Here is a 21106-nt window from a genome sequence, read left to right on the forward strand (position 1 = left end):
CTGATTATTCCAAGCATGGAAAAATTCTCTCTCTCGTGCAATCCCTCCCCACCCTACCTCCATGATCTCAGGTAAGAGGGACTCGGGACAGTCAGGGGTAGGAATCTGGTACGGTGGGACGATAACGCTTCTCGTCTTGTTCCTACCGAACTGTTGAGAGGAGTAAGAGCTGGGATCTCTCTGACAACTTGACCGACCCCTTCTTCTGCAGCAGCCTGGGCTGATCGTCTTTGCAGCCTTCCCTTTAGGAAGAGAAGTCTGGAGAACAGAATCCTATACAAGCAATGCATAAAAAAGCAAAAACAACAAGAAACCCCCTTATCACTTGACCTCGCTGGTCTTCTGAGGATAAATCAACAGCGGCTCCTGGTTTGTGAACGACAAGGGCATTTACTATCTATAAAATTCATGGTTCTACAGCCTGAGGTCTTCTGGGGAAGAACACTATCGGACAGTTTCTCTTACAACTGGGCACAGACAGGCCCAGAGAGGAGCTTTGTAGCCATGGGCTGAAGCTGCCTCACACCCAGCAGAGACAGGTTTCACACCAGCAATTTCTCTGGTGGGGGGTGCTTGGCCTACGGCTGAGACTTTAACCGGCGGCAGCAAACCCAGGCATGGGCCACACCAACGTGTCTGATTCCCTGTAAAGCAGGACCTCTGCGGCCGCTGCTGTTTTCCCAGCTCTAAGATTCCTGCAGCCACATTTCCCTTCTGTCCTGTCCTTACCCTCCCCCCTACCCCCCCGCCATCCTTTTCGATTCTTTGCTTTGATTACCCAGACCTGATTTTCTTAGTCTTAGATGGGCCTCCTAGATTTTGGCATGGCCAGTGCTCATTCTCCCTGTACAGAATGGCTTCCAGACACAATGGCAGCTCTAGTGCTCGGGTTGACAGGGGGACACGAGGGAACAACAAAGCAAGTGTCTGAGCGTTCTGCAGTGCTGGGTGGAAGCCCACGTGTGGCTTCTCCAGGGGTCAAGCCAGAAATGCCAAGTCTGACGAAAGACACTTCGCCCGAGGGCACTGGCAAGACAACAACACTCACATTATTAGTGTGAGGAGACGTTCATCCACTTAGCAGCTGACACACTCCGGTCTTAGACACAACACTCTATCTCCTAAGTACTCTAGCACATGTGGGTCAAGGCCACGCGACTCGGTTGGTTACAGGTTTGGCACTCACATTAACTGTGGTATCACTGAGTCGATTTGAATTACACAGGAAATACGTGTTCTCTCTGGAAGTTCTCTTTCTCTATAGGATTTGCTTATAAGGCAATTACATGGGACTAAAGAACAAAAGTCTGGGATTCCCGCTTTTCTCAGAACTGTCACAATTGACATCCAGTGTTGGTGTGAAGGCTTGACCTGGTGAACCTCATTTATAGCATTTTTATCTCCTTACATTTAATCCTCTTTGAAGTGGTTGAAACTAAAATGACCACGAATTACCCACTTTCTGAGACAAGTTACTAAAAGATGGTTTCTACATGTCGCGGTGAGTAGGAGCACACAGCTAAACATGAAATTTAGAAACATCTCGATGTGCTGTTACCTATGGCAGTCACAAAGCCGAACTCGAAGGGAGCAACTTGACAACAACTAGCAAATTCTCAGAGGGGACCCCAAGGACCGTCTGTTGAATGAGCTGGCAACTATGTGATGGCAAATCATACTGGCTTTTTTTTTTTTTTTTTTTTTTACTAGTAGGAAGAATGGCAAACATGTTTAATGCCTGGTAAATCTTAAATGCAGAAAATGCCACATTCTTTTTCTTCTTCCTGGGTGCTGTGTTTTCAGTCATCCTTCAAGCACTGGCAAGACCTAATTGAAAAATGTAGAATTTCTAAGGGCAGTGGAAAAGTTTCAGGTTTCCTACTGGACTGGACATCGAGCAAGGAAGGGAAGGATGGAGGATATGGACAGTCAAGGGGATTATTTCCCCCTCGGATGCAGGTAGTATTGGTAACCGTACCATGTGCATCTCAGTTGGTGAATGCAGTAACACCCGGTCCCTGCAATAAACATCAGCATCTCTGGGAGAAAACCAGGTAAGTGATTAAGCACATCACAGCTGGGTTTGTGTGCTTGTGTGCGTGTATGATGGACGTGTGTGTGCATGTGTTCTAATCCCTAGTCCAGCTGACTACTATTCCAAGTTGTAAGGGATCACAAGGACTAAGTCACCTGTAGCATCTCCTAATATAGCATCAAGAAGAATGAAGGGTATTCATACGCAGCACATGCAGAAACCTCTTCTTCCAGAACAGTTAAAATTCAAAAAAAAGTTATGTACTAATCTACTGTAATTCATTTCCTGGAAACAAGTGAAAAATTTATTCACTTGAGGCCAAGTGCTGCCCAGGAATTATTAGCACTGAGGTTTCACTTTCTGTACCTGTAAGCTTTTCTAATGTCCACCTCAAGTGCTAACAGCGACTTGTTACTAACACTGAAACAGACACCAACTTTTTTCTCGCGGACAACATCCAGCAGGCCCCTTGTTCCCAAACCTTGCAAGTACCCTCCAACTGATGAGTAAACAGCTATCACTAATTTCACATGAGAAAGTGGTTCCTTAAGGATCATATATTTTTTCATATGTGGATTTGAATACAAAGTTTAATACACGTGCCCTGAACAATCCTCCAACATGACTGGGCCTACAGAGGATGCCGCCCACGCTGATGGAGATGTAGATGTGGGCTGGGGACTGCGCTCAACACGGTAAGAAGAGGGCCGATGAAAGCTGTGCTACTCTGATTCCCATTCTTTGCAGCTGCTCCCACTGCCCCAACGCTGTGGCCCTGGGCTTGGAGCTGGCCACTGTGGACTGAGCCTCGCATGCCTGGTTTCACAGGTCTTGCTCCTGCTGTCACGGGCTCCTGGGACAGGAGGACAGCAGGTCCAACCAGGCCTCCATTTGCCCAGATCTCAAGTACTGATCAAGTCCTTTTGGAACTGCTTTCTTCTGAAACACCACTTTAGGGGTGGGGGGGGGGGGTGACAAAGCATTTGTCTTATATTAGACCCAGTCTCGACAATATTTTTAGAGAAGGCAAAATCTGAATAAAATTATCCCTGTTGAATAATAGAAGGTAGGAGACTAGTGTTCGTTTGCCTTCTTTTTTTTTTCAAACTTGGCTTCGAACACTAGGGTCAAGTCTACAGATTCTTACAGAGGCCGGGGGAGTCTTTAGTCGGGATCCTTCGCTATGTTCCCTGGAGGCAGCACTTGCAGATACTACAGACTGTGAGTATCTTCAAAGAGGGTATTCCTATCTCACAGCTAGTTGGGACCCAGTCACCTCTGCAGTAACTAAGTTAGGAGTCCCTCTCAGCACGTCCGTTTTACTTGCTGCATAGCAGGGAGCAGAGCAAGCAGAGGAACGTGGGTGAGACAGCAAAGACAGGATTTTGTCAGCAGAGCGCACGGCTCTCCTGCCCCATAGACTAGAATATGCGCTGCTGAAGCGAGCACATCTCCTGTGCAGTAACTACTAGAGTGCAGGCAGGTCTCTGGTGTGCAGTGAAGTCACCACGGACACACGCTCTTTCAGCGACGCTCCGCACTGCACTGCGGCGCTGTCTGAAGCACAGGTCTGAAACGTCCCTCAGCCAGAGGACAGACTCCACGCTTGTATCGGGTTGTCAGGGTGCTGGAGAAGGAACGATAAGGAAGCCAGGACGCTGAGAGTGGTATAAATGGCATCGTGCATATGAGAAGATTTGAGAGAAACAGCACAGCGTGGGGAGAGCTGAGAGATAACATAAAAGAGGAGATTTTACCTTTTCATCTCACAATGGGAACTAAAAGTTTTCTTCAGAAGATGACTTGAAAAATAGCTAACTATGCCAGTAAGATTTGGGTTCTCTCGCTGACTGGTAAAGCTCACAGACACACTCGCCTGTGATCGGTTGTGAACTTACACTGCACTGCAAACTTTATTACAGTAAGATCTAACGAGGCTCCGTTCAATGGCATCAACAGTCCTAGCATTCTTCTATGGCCTCAAACTTGACAAATCTGTGTCCAAGTACAAGAAACTCAATAATTTCTGAGCACGGTTACTGCCCTTCTCTATAACTGAAAGCTTTCTGTAAACCTCGTGAATGCAAGTCTGACATAAAGTCTCCTCCAACAACGAGGAGCTCTGTGCGTTATTCCTCTCCCATGAAATCGGGCGCTGGTCCCCCCTGTTGCAGTGTTTTCTTCCCCAGGCACAGAGACAGTCTCTGTCATCACCCACACGGCTTTGTTTGAAAGTCTATAGTCGAGACCCAAGTCCCAGCTTTCCGTCCTGATTCTACATCCCAGTCTTCCTCTTTTCTGGGACACTGACTGTGGAGCACCAGGAACGTGAGACTGCCTAGCCCACTGGAAGACTGTCAGCCATTCGTCTGCGTTTTGTGCTCCAGCTGATGCAGCAGGAAAAACCACCATTTTCCTGTTCTTCAAGACTCATGCTGCCCAGTGAATCCTGACAGTAGGGTTTGTGAGCACAACAATGAACCAGACCAAATCTCACTGTATCCAGAACTATTAATGCAAAGACTTGGTTAAAAAAAAAAAGCTCCTAGAGGAAAACAGCCTCCTGAACAAATAAGGCAGAAAGGTTGCAAAGGCGCTCTCAATGCAGATGTACCCTCGGGATCTCACTGCGATGAATGCAGTTGTTTTGAGTATATTCCTACAAACGAAATCATTTATACAGAAGGTGCCCACTGGTCCAGCTCTATTCGAGGCCGCCTCTGTTCAAACAGAAAGGCTCCTCATTGAGTAAGAATGAGAATTTAAGCTTAATGAGCCTCCCGCGTAGTGGGCCGGGGCTGGGGAAGTGAGGCGGCGGGGTAAGGTGCATGCCGCTAGCCGTCCGTGCTCTTCCAGCATTCTCGACGGGACAAAATAACTGTGGTTTTGGCATGCAGGGGCTGCTTACACAGGAAATAGTTCATATCAAACAAAGTACAGAAACAAACTCTCCATCCAGGAAGTGGAGTTTAACAACTGCCTCATTAACAAGAGCCAGGGAAGGACAGGAAAAGAGGGGGAAGCCAAGAGCAGATTATTATCCAGTTCTAGACAGATGAAGCCCTTCAGCGTCTCCCCAAACAAGCCCCGTAGTGTGGATTTGACAAAGTGGCACATTTAAGAGGGAACTCTCTCTGGCCATCAATGGGAGTATCTGAGGGCCAAATGCAGTCCCTGGAACTTGACTTTATCAGGAGACACAAGACAGAGGACAAGGCAGCTACATGCACAGAGAATTAATTAAGAGCAAAAGCGACATCCAGTGAATGTAATCAATAGTCTGAATACTGATCTACATATCAACCACCACTGCTTTCTCCCCTTCTCGCCCTTTTAAATTAGTTACACGAGGGTGCTCTTACAACTCGCATGTCAATAGAGATTTCTTTGCTCCTTGGCTTTGCCGAAATGACACATGTCTCCTATCGCGTCTTACAAAACAGACCCTCGACGGCCAAACACTCTAATGCCAGTTTGAGTTTCTGAATGGCTGGAACGTTCTGGGGTAGAATTTTATCAAGGGTTATTTATTGGTCTGGCTTTCTCCCTGGACATTCCTTCAGTTTTGTACGAGACGTATGTGCAAAGAAACGTGATTTCCTGCCAAAGTCCATACCCAAGTCTGTCTTTACTGGCTCATTTTGTTCCCTCTCCTTTTAAAACGGCCCCTTTTGGACAAACCGTAAAACTCCTCACTAATTATTACAGTGTTGCTTGCAAACAATAAATACTAGGTTAACCCAATCTTTCCAGGGTTCCTGTCTGTTTCTTGGACTGTGTCATTCCCCCCCCGCCCCCCCAACACACATATCCAAAGCACACTGCAGTTCCCTTTTCCAAACCGTGAAAACAATCACATCGTCTTTATACCGCTTTCATTCCTACCGGCTAACAGTACAGGTCTCATTACTTTCAGGTTTCAAAGGCTTACCAGAGACATCACTTCTCAAGACCAGGTTCGTGGTTAAGTCCTTTAGCAAAGATTCTGATTTCTTCTGGAATCTAAGCAGCACTGTGACCGGAGTGACCTGTCAGTCACTGCTGACCTTGGCCTGCTCTAGACCCAGCAATTCACCAGTAGCCTTTACTGCTTAAGGAAAATAGGATATTCTGCATCCTGGGCATAAACATGTGAATTCCCTATGTCTAGGACCAAAAGGGCAAAAAGGGCAGATTTTACCGACATTTCCTGAAGAATGAGAGTCTCATCTTTAGCACATGTGGATTTTCCAAGCAATCCACATGTGAGATGCTGTGCTCACAGACCACACTGCAGGGGTCTGTGTGCGAACAGTTACGGCTGTCGTTGGGTCTAACTGTACAGATCTTACTTAACAGCACACTCCCTTTGCCACGGGCGGGAGTGTGGCTGCAGTAAGCCCCATAGAGTCAGAGCCCAGCTTCCCGCCGATCGTGATTCCATCTATGAATAGATGAGGTTACAAAGTTAGCACCAATGCAACCTCGGGGTAATCTAGAATATAATGATGCATAATCAATGAAACACTGAAATGGAAAAAAAAAATGGTTTGTTAGGAAGAGGCTGACTTCTTCATACTCAGAAATAGTGGGCAAGCAGAATTAAAAAAAAAAAAAGTCATGATAAAATGTAGAATCAGTAGCTGACAAAATGAGAGCGCAGATTTGAGTGACCAAAAAAAGTTGATGAGACACAGAAGTGTCGCTCCCCAATGAGACACAGAAGCGTCGCTCCCCAGGTTTCAGGCCCACTGGAAGCAGCTAGTGTTCAACCAGTTTGGTTTTTATATGGCCTTAAAAGATATACAGATTAACTACGATTAATTATTCCAAAATTTAAAAAAAAATTACCTGACTGTTGATCAAAACATATGAAATGGAGAAAAAGAAACAGAAACAAAACCAAAAACAAACATACCATGTTCACACACAAAACAAAATCACTGTGTCGGGGACATCAGGGAAGGTGGAATATTATAACAACACATGTTACATTGTTATACTATCCCACCCACCTTAATGAAGAACCCTTGGGTGTAGCTACTCCGTAGCCTTTGGAATCCAGATTTCCTCCCACTTTCATTGTGTCACACGGCTTTCGCTGCTCGATGTACTCGTTCATAGTGGACTCCAGGAGGAAGGCGAATTTGCCTTTGGATTTGCGGACCCGAGCTACTCCCTCCGCAGTCGTCCGAGTGAACACCGACGGCTCTGCAGATCGCATGTAGGTCCACATCTTTTCGTACACTGCTATTTTTGATCTCTGGAGGAAACGCAAATAAAATTAAATTCAGGAGAGAATATTAATATTAATATTAATACTAAGCATGTTAATAGTGACTGAACTGGACCAGGAGAAAGCCTTTTTAAAGTACCTTTTCCTGGTCCTGCAACTCTGGTCTTCCTGGCTAACCTGTTCCTCTCCCATTAGAAAACTGTTTTACAGTTAAGGACGTCACGGAACAGCAGATATTTAGAAGTGGTATCGGAACAAGCAGGTCCCTCTGGTCATAGATGATTACCCTACTCAGCTGCCTACAGAACAATGTACTATCATTGTTTTTAAAGGTAGGATGTCACAGAGTGCGGGACATACAAAATCATGCCCGCTATCCCAGTCATGGTAAACCCGGAAGGGGCCAGCTCTGCAAAACTCCCTTTAATATTGTGCCTGAATGATAACTGATAAGGAGTGCTGCTATACTATTTTCATTTTTATCTTTTTTCATGCCTCCAAGTTTTAATATGAAGTGTTCTAAGATGTATACGAAGGATGGTCAGATCAAGCCAGCAGCTGAGCACGAAGCGAGGAGCAGACATAGTGGGCTTCAAACCCAAACATCCATAACCCAAGAGGCAAACGCTGGATCCACCAGAGAGCTGTGGGCTTTTTCTCATAAAATCTCCAAACAGAATATCCACTGACTTTAAAGAGAAGTGATTCCTCCTCCATAGGCACAGGCTTCTGGTTATACTTTAAATGCCATGGAGATGACACGTGCCACCCAGGGAACAGGGTCAGGAAGGGCCTGACAATGCGGGGTGGGGACAGACAGTGAGCACACTTATGGTCAGGAGCCCCAGGCGATGGATGGAAGTGATGCATCATTATACCCCACACCTGAAACTAATCTGACATCCTATGTCAATGACACTTCAACAATAAGTTTTTTCCAAGTAAAAAGTTTGAAAAGAAAGAAAGGCGATTCTTATTTTCCTAGGATATATTTTGGAGAATTAGTCTTTCTAATACCTTGACCTCAGCCAAGAAATCTATTTATTTCTGTCTATTTGGGCTCCATCTACTTTAGTCCCACTATTTAATTTACCTAGAACCTTCTGCTGGTCTCTGCATTCCTGTTCGATTTTTCATCCATACAGACATTTTAAAGGTGAAAATACATCTAAATGAACTCAAATGTCCCCAGGCACGTATTTAATGAGGTTGAGAAGCCTGCACCCTGTTTGATATTCAATAATACAATGGTACACAGACTTCTGTGGTGCAAGGGCATCTGTTCAATAACAAGATGCTGAGATTTTGCATCTCGATCCAAATAAAAATTAACGGACATTTCATTCAGACTTACATTTAAGCACGAGGGAAAATCTCAAGTGGCATGAATATGCATTTTATATGGACCCTCCTTTGTTTACCAGAATATAGAGTCCAGTAAGAGATGGATCTTCAATAATCAACAAATATCCCGAATAGCAAACTTAAGAAGACATGTTTTGAGGCAAAATCAAATGATTCATTTAACCAAGAATAAAACTGATAAATGTTGTATTTAAAATTTTGGTTTCAGAAGATGGAAACTTTGTAATCAATATCCTATGTAACAGTAAGAGATTTGCATACTTGGACACTATTAAAAAACCCAGATATTCAATGTTACTGTATATTCAAATGCTGGTAAATGTCACGATGGAAAATAGACATCCTGTATTGTCCTATGAATGTTTTCATGATATTCACACTTAAAAATACTGCCATGATATAGAGCTTGTGGGGGGTGTGTGTGTGTGTGTATGTAACGACAGGTTACCTCTGGTTATAGAAATCCTTACATTAGGAAACTGCATACCAACTACTAAATGAAATTGCAAAGATTCTACGTGCATCTAGGACAGAGGAGCACCTAGATTCAGAACCCTCAGCTGTGGGATCCACTCGGGAGGCCATGTTGCCTGGCCCCAATCAGTCCATCTTCAATAACACAATTCTCTTTCAGAGAATGAACTCTGCCATTTCATAATGAGTTCCAAACTCTGAAAATCATAAACTGTCTCGATCACCAGATACAGACCTCCTTAACACTTAATCTGATTATTTCCATTTAGAGAAATGTTGGTAAACAACATCCTTTTGGTGTATAATCACTCTTCAAAATATACTGATAACTTGAGACTTTTACCTAAAAAGATACAGCATTCCACAAACATTGCACACTTTGTCATGTATACTATACTGAAAACAGAAGAAATAAAACCTATTATTTTGAATGGAAAATTTTTTTACATTTTTGAAGAATATGAGAGTCTGGCTAGTTATCTGGCAATTTTCCAGTTACTGTTCAGCATGTTACTTAAAGGAATTGGAACCACTAAACAAAACTAACACAGCAGGGTGGAAAAAGTATTTTTTTGGGTTGGTAATTAGGAAGATAACTTAATTACTCCTTTTCAAAGGAATAAAGTACCTTTAGGCCACTGATACTTTTTAGAAGTCCATTTGTATAATACTAATGTGAGGGAAATTACTGTTGCATTTGTTTAAATACATTGAATTACATACACCAGAAATGTAAAAGAAGTTAAATTAATTCCTTTAAAGTTCAGAAGAAAGAGGAATCCACAGTGTAGTTGGGCCACACTTAGCAAAACTTTACGTATAAAAGAAATTGTAAAGATACAGCACCCGGTGGAAAAGAAAGAAATAAAGCAACTCCTTGGGGGGGGGGGGAATCACACTGTCACTCCACGAATGTTTAGAAATTCTGATTCTGATTTCAAGGTGCATGGCAGAGATAAAGTCACATTCACTTGGGGAAGGGAGTACTGGGGCATTCAAGTAGGGAAGAACTGGAAATAATATTCCCGTGCCTTATTTGTGACCACAAGAGGTGAGTGCTAAGGAGCGAGGGCAAGCAAAGCTTTGTAAATTTGATGAGACAGGTTAAAAGGGAATTTCTGCAGACCCAGCAAACTCCCAAATACAGTGATAATGGGATTCTAAGTCCCTAAAATCTCCAGCTGTAATTATCTTTTTAAAGATCAGGCTGGGGGAGTAAATACGCTGAAAGCCATGAGCCAAGATAATACAAATGTCATTATTTTTTTTGATATTAGAGAAATAATCTCAGAATTATTTCTTTCCTTGTTGTGAAGTTCAACATAAGAAACTTGCTGATTTAAAGCACTATTTTATTACTGAAAATAACTCTTGGAGTTTTAAAAATGTGCTGTCCTTTAAACTGCTCAAAAATTAAGTATTCCCGCCTTTCCGTTTTTTAATAGAAAACAGGTACAAATGTCAGGCATTCTAGTTAACATTAACATTGTTGGCAGGTCCCCGCTTCCAGCAGCTTACGCGGCAGGGCCGCGGTTTGCAGTATTTGATAATCTTCTAAGCCCTGAGATGGTCATCCACCTCATTTAGGCCCTCGCGGAGTGACGGATGACTACAGCAGCCGCAGTACGAAGTCGGAGCCGCAGGGCCCATCAGCGCGTGAGCCTCAGGTGCACAGTAACGTCTGAACACCTCACCAGCAAGGCTGCCGTCAGGGACAGGTCCGGACGGCCCTTCAACGCCTCCACGGTCATGCTTCACGAGGTGCACAGAACACAGAACACACCGAGTTTCATAACGGGGCCAAAGCCAAGGCAACAGTTGCATTCGGATTAATCTCCCCCCACGGCCTAGTTCCTTCTCTAGTCGATTTGTGACTGCAACATTTTTTGGAAGGCTGGGTACGGGTCACTGCCTGAGGCAGTTTAATGGAGCTGATAGATGAACCATTACTGTGTTCCTAGGAGACAACAGTTCTGACAGGTACAAAAACACCCTTCACATTCCACTGCCTCCACCTGCAGACAAAATGGTTTATTTCAACCAGGCCATCATCTGTGGGACGGGAGGGAGAACAGGGCCTAGGAAATGAATTAGATTTTTATCAGAGAACCCACATTTATGCCTTTCTGAAGGGTGTTGCCAGGGAAAATTATTTTCTTGTCCCATTAGGGTCCAGACCATTCTGCAACAAAAAATACCTTATAAAAAAATCTTCCCATTTTAAGCTGCCATTTTGGGAGCGGCGAGGGGGTGCAGAGAGGATGGGCCATGGTAACGGGCGTGGCCCGCAGGAAAGGCTCTGTAAATCCAGCAAGCAGCTTCCCTTCGTCCTCTATTTCTTATCAATATGCTCTCTTATCTCCCTCACCAGTTTTTAGAATTTGGAACATTTTTTAAAAACTCTATAAAGATTAGAAATAAACATTTTCTGTGTGCTTGATGCCAAAGAGCCGTACAGTGAGTTATTTCTGAATTTTTTTTTTTTAGGGCATCAACATGACATTTCTTTCTCCCTTTATCACTCAAGGCAGAATGATGAATCTGCAAATATTTACCTTATTTACATGAAATTCGGTCATCATTGCTCGGTAAAATGCAAGTGTATTCCATTTTGATGCCTATGCATAATGGTTTCAAGGCAAAGTTACTGAATTTTACTTACCTAGTTTTGGGTGGAAGGAGTTAGAAATTTACAGATTTCTGGCAAGGCACTATAATTGTGCTAAAATGTGTTAGAGCAGTCAGTATCCTTCTATCAGGAAGCTTTAAAGACTGAGATGCACTCAGTAAGTTTTAAAAATTTGGTGAGTTAAGTTTATCCAGGGAATATTGTTAGTAAAATCTATCGTCATGAGCATTACTTACAGTTCTAGAAAAATCTGCAAACACTTTATAATTACTGTAAGTGTTTCATTATATCTACTAGCAATGCTCTCTCTAAATTGTTGACAAGGACATTGTTCACTGCCTGGTTTCTCTTGTAAACAATGCCCAATGATGGGTTTGCCAAAACTTTTGATTGGTTTGTTCTTAATTCAGTATTATGTAAACACATGTAGTTAGATCCTCTTAAAAAAGAGAAATCTCTGATGAACCCCAAGTACATGACAGTTAAAGGCTGGCTTAAAGAGTAGGGTGTTTTGTTTTGTTTTTTTTCCCAAGCTGAGTGGGAAAATGATAAGCATATACATTTGAATGACAATGTGCTCTCCCAGTACTGTTTGTAAGCACCCACTTACTTCAAAGGGCTATCATTAGTTTTACATGAAAGCTTAGAAAACAGGGAAATAAAATTCCTGTCTCCTGAATTAGTAAACATCTAGCCTGTAAGCAATTGAAATTAAATGTAAAACATCCTCATTATTATTTGGGTAAATATTTGTGAAATTGTCACTCTGACTGCCTTTTAATGTTATGGTTCTGAAATCAGAATGAATCCTCATCTCTGACCAGACAGTATCAAGTGCATTATCTCTGGATTTAAGTTCAAGCAGAGTAAAAGAGTTTCACCGATCAAAAATTCATCCTCATAGCAGAACGAACAACTGAAAAACCAGAAACTTTTAAACCCCCAGGTACCTGCATCCATATATGAAATTATAACAGTTTGAACAATTCTTCTGTAAAAGCAGAGAAATCAGCACACATAATATCTTGCGAAGGTGTCCAGAACCTAACAGTTCTGTTACCATTATTTTGTGAGAAAGCAAATGTTGTGCTTTGAAATCCATTGTTATGGAATAGATGACGGACTCTACCTCACAGAAGGAAGTAAAAGCTGCAATTAAGGTTTTGGGTTTCAAATGCGGGAAGTTAAATGTATTCTTGAGACAAAACAAAAAACCCTTGCTTTCATTGTTATGCCCGTAACCCCCAAGCGCATGTGAATTATAATCTTCCCAGATGCAGTATCATCCCAGCATTATCAAAACTGGAACCTTCTGGATAAGTTACACTCTAAAGTTGTCTTAAGTACCTTTCTCTTGTTACTTTTCCTCGGGTCTCTATTGCAATGTGAATAACTCAATGAGCTTTTACAAACTGAAGTGATTATAATACCCAAGTAGAAGTATGAGTGTTAAACATAGCATTACTATTCTATTTGCAAAACGTACAAACAGCTAGAGCCCATAATATAATGGTTGGCAGAAACTGCCTGAGTTTCAAAATTATGAACATTTCATGGTTAGTTTTTCCCTTCACTTACTCTGAAGAATTCTTTTGTTGACCCTGAATCCAGGGTTCCATAGGCAATTTCTGTTTGTTTGGCCAGATCTTCCGCACTTTCTATGGGGGAGACCATTCGTTCAACCGTCAGGAAAGCGGCGAGGTTAGCGGTGTAAGATGATATAATGATGAGCGTAAAGAACCACCAAACACCTCCAACAATTCGACCTGAGAGGGATCTAAACATGGATAAGATAATGCACATTTTCCTTTCTCTAACCAACATAGAGAAAGAAAAGAAATATCATAAATTCACAGGATACGTTTAAAACCACGATGGCAATTACAGTTTTATCTTCTGTCTACTCAAGAATGATTCTATCTTTCTGTATAATCTGAGGCCGGGCACACTACCTCAAGTGTATGAATGCCACTGAAAATATGGAAAATGTTCCCTTTTTATTGTTTGTTCCCAGAAATGTGGAACTTAATGCCTTTCCTCCAGGTACAGGAAAGGAACACTTACGGAAATTCACCGATTCCACCCCACTTTACATTTTAGCATCTCTGGAATTGGGGTGCAGCCTACAGGTGATGAGATAAACACACTCGTGTGGCTTCATCAGCAGCATCACTGATCTCTTTGTGGTACATGAAAACAGCAGTGTGTGTTAACAGCGGGCGAGGTCTCAGATTTCATACAGATGTCCTTCCAAGAGGACCTGCAAGGGCCTTCAGACGGAGCCCCGCCAGGGCAGGTGGGACACCCCAAATGGGTTGGACAAGATGAGGACTCCGACTAGTCTCGGAGTGACCACCGCTGGGGATCGTTTTGTCTGTTTGGCAGAGAAATGGCAGGTTCTCTCTGCCATCGCCAACCCGAGAACACAGCATGTGACTTCTCAGTGCACTGGGGGTGCCATTAAAAAAACAGACACTGAACCTCAAAAGAAAAAAGTTCTCTCCTCATCCTTTCCCTGGTATCAGGGATGTGTGGGTAAGGTGGGCGCAGAGGAACAGTGGGGATGGAATGAATAAATAATCCAGGTAATTTTATCATTGATTTCACTCCCTGGGACCATCAGACTTCAAAAATCCTGGGACAAATTGTTTTTAAACTTTTTTTTACTGTAAGAAAAAAATTTCCTATTTTCCATGATATTTTTAACTTTCAAATTCTCCCTTCTTAACCATTATTATTAAGTAGCACCTGTCAGTTTTAACTCAGCACTTGCTTCATCCTGGTTTTCAAAACCATCCCATGACTTGCTTTTGCTTTCTTTTCGTTTGATTAATTCAGAGTTACTGATTCAGTTTTCCAAGTTATTGGAATTTAAACACATTTAAAGTTTTCCGGGGTCTTAAGGAACACAGACTGCATTGTGCCTAAAATGTCTCTTTTTGAGAAAGCAACATTTCTTTAAAAAATCTGTATTTGCGATGCTAATCTAAGTCACATATTTAAGTTCAGTTCATAGCCTTCTCCTACTTGCAGTTATTTTTTCTGTGGGAGAAGGTTGGTATTTTTCTTGCAACAGGAGACTGGCTGCATTTCTGGCAAACATAACTGAAAAATGTCTTAGTGGCATCCAAAGGAAGTGAGCCATGACTCCACAGATATTGAAAAACATGTCTATTAAACCCACACCGTATTGACATTGCTGAGTTTGCCCACTATCTAACTTACTCAGTTCATGTTCTGTTACACAGAACAACGGATATCTGGTACTTAATATACTGACTCAGGCGTGAGGTAAAGTCTACAGTAGAAATCCCCCATAAGGTATGTGGGGTGTAAACTGAGGTCAAAATTAATTTTTATAAAAAAGGAACAACAGCAACAAAAAAATTCTGATTTTGAAACGGAGACAAAATGAAAATGAAATCTTAGTCTGACGATTTAGATTTTCCTTTCCACCTGTCCGACCACTGAAGGCAATACTAACACTACGTGATTTCGGAGACTTCGGAGTGGTTGCGTACATTACTTCTCCACTGGGAAAGTTCATCTTTGTGATGTGTCCACATCTGGTGCTAACTTGGAAAAACTGGCCATGGTGGCACTCAGATTAATTTGGGAACTGCACCTTTCTCCCCCTCCCCCGAGAGAAGAACGTGTGGAGAGACAGCCTGCACAACACCCAGAATGACGGGGCAGTCAGTGAGGAAGCGAAGTTTTTTCAAACTAACCTGGGTGAAATGTCACATCCTTGCTGCATGAAGGCACCCAGGGAAAACCAGAGGCTGTTAAAGATGCCAAACTCATTGGGAGGCTGGTCGCTGGGTCCTTCCTTTCCATCCTCTGGCTCTTCTGTGTGCCACTCATACGGACTAAACCTGCTAACTAGGAATAAGACCACGCTGACACCAATGTAGGCAAACACTATACACATCCAGATCTCATAGGCCAGAGGATCCAAGAAGGAAAACACTCCCGGTTTAGATTTCTGAGGCTTTTTGATCATGATAGATATGCCCAAACTCATGAAGGGCTTAGAGAAGTCAATGACCTCCTCGCGGACCAAAGTGATTGTCAGAGGGGCGATAGCAATCTCTGCTTTCTAGAAGAGAAGAGACACATGAAAACACACAGGTTAATGCACTTCACGAAGCGGCTGGCACGGGGTCGATCCACTCAAAACTAACGAGTTATGCATTCATTCTACATTCTGAAGGGGAAGGCCAACAGCTAGCTGAGCGTGAACAGCGATAAACAGGTGAACAGTAGATTGTGTTCCCAAGAGAATATACCCCGTGCAAGTGCATGAAATATTTGTATTGCTGCTGGCGATTAGATGAGAGGAAGAGACACAGGGAAAGAGCGGAGAGAAGCAAAAATGTACTTGAACTCAGATAACTGTCTTCGTCTTTAAGGACCTGCGCCAGGCCAGAGGAGGAGCCTTAATGGACTTCCCATATGGCTGGATTTCTGAATTCCTTGGCCGGGATTGCCATTATGTTGCAGCGTTTTCTGTTTCATTTGGAACGGTGCCACTGAGTCATTACTTGGCCATCCTTATATTACGAATGCAAATTTCAAACAGTCCTTTTTTATTCCTTTCCAGTTGTAGGAAAACCTACCTTACAGTCTGTGTTTGTAGGATGGAAGACACCCGCTGTTTGAGGACATTTTCCAATCCAGCGCACACACAAAAATATGAAAATTGGCATTTATTTCTCCCTAGCCACATACTGTGATTTTATACTCTGAGTTTCTAACATAGTGTTCGGAAAACAGTGGATTCAATTCTCAGCTCTTATGATCTGTAAGACACCAGTTTCTGTTTTTGTTCTGTGACTCAGCCATTTTTCCAAGCCCATTTTCCATGTCTTCCCAATGAGGACACTTTCCTGTTTGCCTCATTGCATGGCTGTGATTCTCTCTTTTGGAAAATTTAATAAAATCCTAGTGAGCATTTACTGAGGGACTATATACCTGGCTCTGAACTAAGTAATTTTTTAAAAAAGATTTTTATTTATTTATTTGACAGAGAGAGATTCCAAGTAGGCAGAGAGGCAGGCAGAGAGAGAGAGAGGGAAGCAGGCTCCCCGCTGAGCAGAGAGCCCGACGTGGGAGTCCATCCCAGGACCCTGAGATCATGACCTGAGCCGAAGGCAGCGGCTCAACCCACCGAGCCACCCAGGTGTCCCTGAACTAAGTATTTTAAATGGCCTCTCATTTAACACTACGCTAATCCCATTTATCACTGTTTTCTAGATGACGGAGCTGAGACTCAGGTGTACACATCACGGCCCTTCTTGATCGGGGCTCGTGTGTCTTCCATCAATCATGCCATCTCAAAAAGTGAATGAAATAAAGGGTCGTGAAAACACTGTAAACTGTTAAGTGTTAAGTAATCTGCAGGTACAAAAAGGTTATTTGATTGTTCATTTTGAAAAGAACATTATCTGGCATTAAAGTGGAATCTGAAACATGACCAAGCATGCTCCTGGAGAGGCTGACATCGCCCAGGGATTCCTATAGACCCTCAGGTCACTGGCTCACTGGCCAGCTGGCAGCTCCCTCCCAGGGCGTTGCGGTGGGCTGGTGTGGGGAAGGTACAACAGCCACGAGGCTGCCCACTGTGGGGCTAAGCGCTAACTCTAAGAGCCCTCTAGGGGGAATGAACTTAGCTTACCTCATAAACACCCACATTTATGAAAGTCAGACTCACCGCTGGGAGGTTATCATTTTTGCCCTTTTATTCTTTGCATAATTTTCATTACACAAGTGATCTATGAACTCGCTGTAGAAAAATGAGACGTAAAAACAGAATTACCTCCATCCCTTCACCTGCTCTTAGTTGTTCTTCAGACAGGCCCTGCTAGACGTGGTTTGAGCAACTATGTTTCTCTATTCTGAAATGGGGTAATATGAAACACTACTGTTTGTAATTTCTCTACTCAGAAGGTTATGACGAACTCCTTTTCATCTTATCATACATATTAAGAATCAAAGATTGGAAGTATTTTATCATGGGAAAATATCACAATTTGCTCAACCTACTTATTATTTTAGGAGAGGCTTATACTGTTTCCAGGTTTACACAATTTCCAACTTCGGTGATATGAACATCTTTGAAGACAAGCCCTGGTATATTCTGTAACCATTTAAGATGAATTTCTATACATGGGATCGCTGGTCTAAATGGGAACAATCCTTGCAATACGTTTTGTGCAACTTTTCTCTGGGAAGATAATGCAAATTTCTACCATCACCAGCACTGTGTGGAAAGCACTTGCCACGAGGAATGCTGGCCAGCCAAGTGCATCTTTATTCTTATCTATCTTTGCCAATCCGCTCCATGACAAGCTAGATCTCTTTGCAGTAATCTGAATTTATTTTTATAAAACATTTATTTTATAAAATAGCCATTTTTCCCTATGCCACAGCTTGTCATACTCTGCCCCTATTTTCCATATGGTGTATTCACTTTTTACTTACTAATTTGTAAGTGCTTTTAAATATATTCCAGAAATTAATTTTATTTTCCGTACATGTTATAAATATTCTCCCTATTCAGTAATGGTTTTGTTTACGTAACTCAGTTCACGGTACTTCACTGCAATATAGGAGCATTTAATTTTGTTGTAGCTATACAGGACTATCTTTTTTTCTGTTTTCTGTTTTCTGTTTGGTTTCATGCTCAGAAAAATTCTTCTCATATCATACGATGAGTCTCAATCATACAAATTTTATTGTTGTACTTAGAACTCCTTTCAGCTTTAGCTGGTATCATACGCGATGTTGGTCCACTGTTGTAGCACAAATGAGTAACGCAAACTGTCGCTGATGGGAAACGTCACCTTTTGTGAACTAAGCTGTTTGGTGTTGTGTTCTTAGGCAAAGTTGTATTGACACGAGTTACCACTGATAAACGAAAGCAACATGGAGAGAAACCATGTTCTCCCGCCTAGGGAACAAGGGGCGAGGGAAGGCAAACGCTGGATCAGGGCGGTGACACGAAGGTCGATGGGGACACTTTTGAAGTCTGAAAGTCGTGTTCTGAAAGAGGCCAGTGAAACAGAGAAGATACACCTGGACTTTCTCTGCTCAGAATGGAGATGTTACATCGTGGGTCTGGTTCCACGACCTCTCAGCGAGTCCCAAAACCCAGGGGTCGAGTATCTCCTGCAAGAGCTGGCTAACATTTGGGTTCTCGAGGGCCGGAGCGAGGCTCATGAGGCTGCGCTGTGACACAGACCACAGGGAACGCTGGTGCTGGCAGGACCCGGAAGGTGCTTGAGGAAATATATCCCTGGATTAAAATCCATACACAAGTATAGAGGGCCCAGCAGAATGTGCACAGAACACAGTGGAGAGGACTTGGACTTGGCGCATGGGGGCCACAGGCGGGAAGGACCTGAGCAGCCGGCGGGGGGTGGGGGGGGAGCGTGGTCCTGTGTCTGGGGCCGCCACCAGCTGGTGTGCTGAGGCCACGCGTGTGTCCCAGAACACTTACTCCTAACAACGCCAGTAACAAAGAATAACGAAGCAGTAATAATAATAATAACAGGTTCGAAATGAATAATTTTACTGTCTAATGGGCTTTGCTGGATAGGAGAGAATGGATGGAGCTTCCCCTTGGGCCCTGGACATTGGGCATTTGTTCTATGGATTAGCAGTAAGAAAGTACAAAAATTAAGAAGTGCAGACTTGGTGGACACCAGGATGAAAAGCACCAAATCTGCAGAAAGTGTTAAGAGACATGGAAGGTTCCTTTTGGGAAGAAGTCAAGTGCAGAGGTGAAAGAATCTGACCCCTCGCAAATGAACTGAGGGTTGAATACGCTGCGTATTACTAAGCACTCTGCTATCTTCTCGGAGAACTGTTTGACCTTCGGACTCTGTGTTACTGTGACATGGGCTATGGCTGTTAACTCCTGGTGATGCCAACCTCCGAATATCACTTGTTTCTGTTACTTGAACAATGTGGTCAGAGCCCTTGCAAAGGGGTGAGGCTGGGCTGCCCAATGGGCATGGACTCCGGAAGAGAGAGATGTAATAACCACGGTAGGAAGTTACTCAGGTTAGTTACACCACCCATGACTAACTGGTAATTCAAGTAGGATTTTTGGAGATGAAAGTCCCAAAAGTGTTTTCTGAAGAAAATAGATTATTGTAGTTCTAACAAGTTGAATAATGTTTACATTTATAACCTACATATAGCCGGGGTGCCTGGGTGGCTCAGTCGGTTAAGTGGCTGCCTTCAGCTCAGGCCATGATCCCAGGGTCCTGGGATCAAGTCCCGCATTAAGCTCCCTGCTTAGCAGGGACCTTGCTTCAACCTGTCTGCCTGCTGCTCCCCCGCCCTCCCTTGTGCTCATTCTCTGTGTCAAATAAATAAATAAAATCTTAAAAAAAAAAAAATCTACTTACTGTCTCAAAAACTAAAAGTATTACCAAAAGTTTAAAATATCACCAAGGGACACATGGTTTAGAAATCCTTTTTCTTTGGAACTTAAATCTCACTATCAAACTGTTCATGAGCACTGTGATAAAACACTTCTTGATTTTTTTTAAAACTGCAAAATTTTTCTTCACTTAGGACAACGAACTAGTCAGTTCTTTTTAAATAGACATAAAACCAAATGATTGCTCTTTAATGCCAAACAATTTCCTCTTCTGCTGAGGTTATAGCTACTGTATCAGACAGTATGCTGCTGTCTTCTGCTGGAGAAAGTATGTGGCTTTGGGGTCTGAAATGCAGGATACAGAATCAGGAAACTATCCACTTGTAGTTCAGGCTTGGAAAGGGAGCCTCTCTCCAGACTTCAGTTACGCTCTCCATCATTCCATCCTTATTCTCTTCTAGGGAAGGAGGACTCTCATGCAGTTATTTCAAAGGGGTCTTGTGAGGATGACTCAGAAAGTGTGCTTTGAAGGTGGAATCTGTGAACTACAGATTGGCTTACAGGACACCTCCAAATACATTTCGGGTGTGTATGACATCGATTATTTGATGAATATAGCTTTCTGTAAGCTCTAGGTTTGGTGTCTGGACTCTGGAACAACCACGCATCACCAGCATCTGGTAACTGCTGGTTTCATTTTGATACTTCGCAGGGATCGCTGACGAAAACGATCTTGTTCTCATTCAAGCAGGAATATCTACATTGAATTCGCTCTTGGCTATAAATGTGTGTACTCAGCATCCGGTAAAGGGAAGGGCTTGACATGTATTCACGTGAGGCCTGCTACGGAATACATTCTGGTTTTTGCATTTGGCTACGTCTCAGAAAATGATGGCATTGCATAAAGTTTAAACTTACCATGTTCACCAGAAGTCTAAAAATCTCATATTATTGCTGAATATTTTATAGATGCTAAAGTAGCTTAATGATTGCTTT

General features: G+C 42.9%; 1 protein-coding gene across 11 annotated transcripts in view; it reads right to left on the reverse strand.

The window, feature by feature from the left end:
• GRIA4 (glutamate ionotropic receptor AMPA type subunit 4) overlaps positions 1-21106 on the reverse strand; it is a 391556-nt gene that overhangs the window by 33728 nt on the left and 336722 nt on the right. For all 11 annotated transcript variants that reach the window (XR_006819875.1, XM_046014154.1, XM_046014153.1 and 8 more), the window contains exons 12-14: positions 15447-15817; positions 13297-13495; positions 7030-7277 (exon numbers count right to left, since the gene is read on the reverse strand). Coding sequence is in view for 10 of the 11 variants with exons in the window: in XM_046014154.1 (XP_045870110.1) it covers positions 7030-7277; positions 13297-13495; positions 15447-15817 (818 nt within the window). In the remaining variant the exon portion in view is untranslated. The remainder of the gene's footprint in view (positions 1-7029; positions 7278-13296; positions 13496-15446; positions 15818-21106) is intronic.

Source organism: Meles meles, chromosome 8, assembly GCF_922984935.1.
Source record: "Meles meles chromosome 8, mMelMel3.1 paternal haplotype, whole genome shotgun sequence".
Taxonomy (NCBI): Eukaryota; Metazoa; Chordata; class Mammalia; order Carnivora; family Mustelidae; genus Meles; species Meles meles.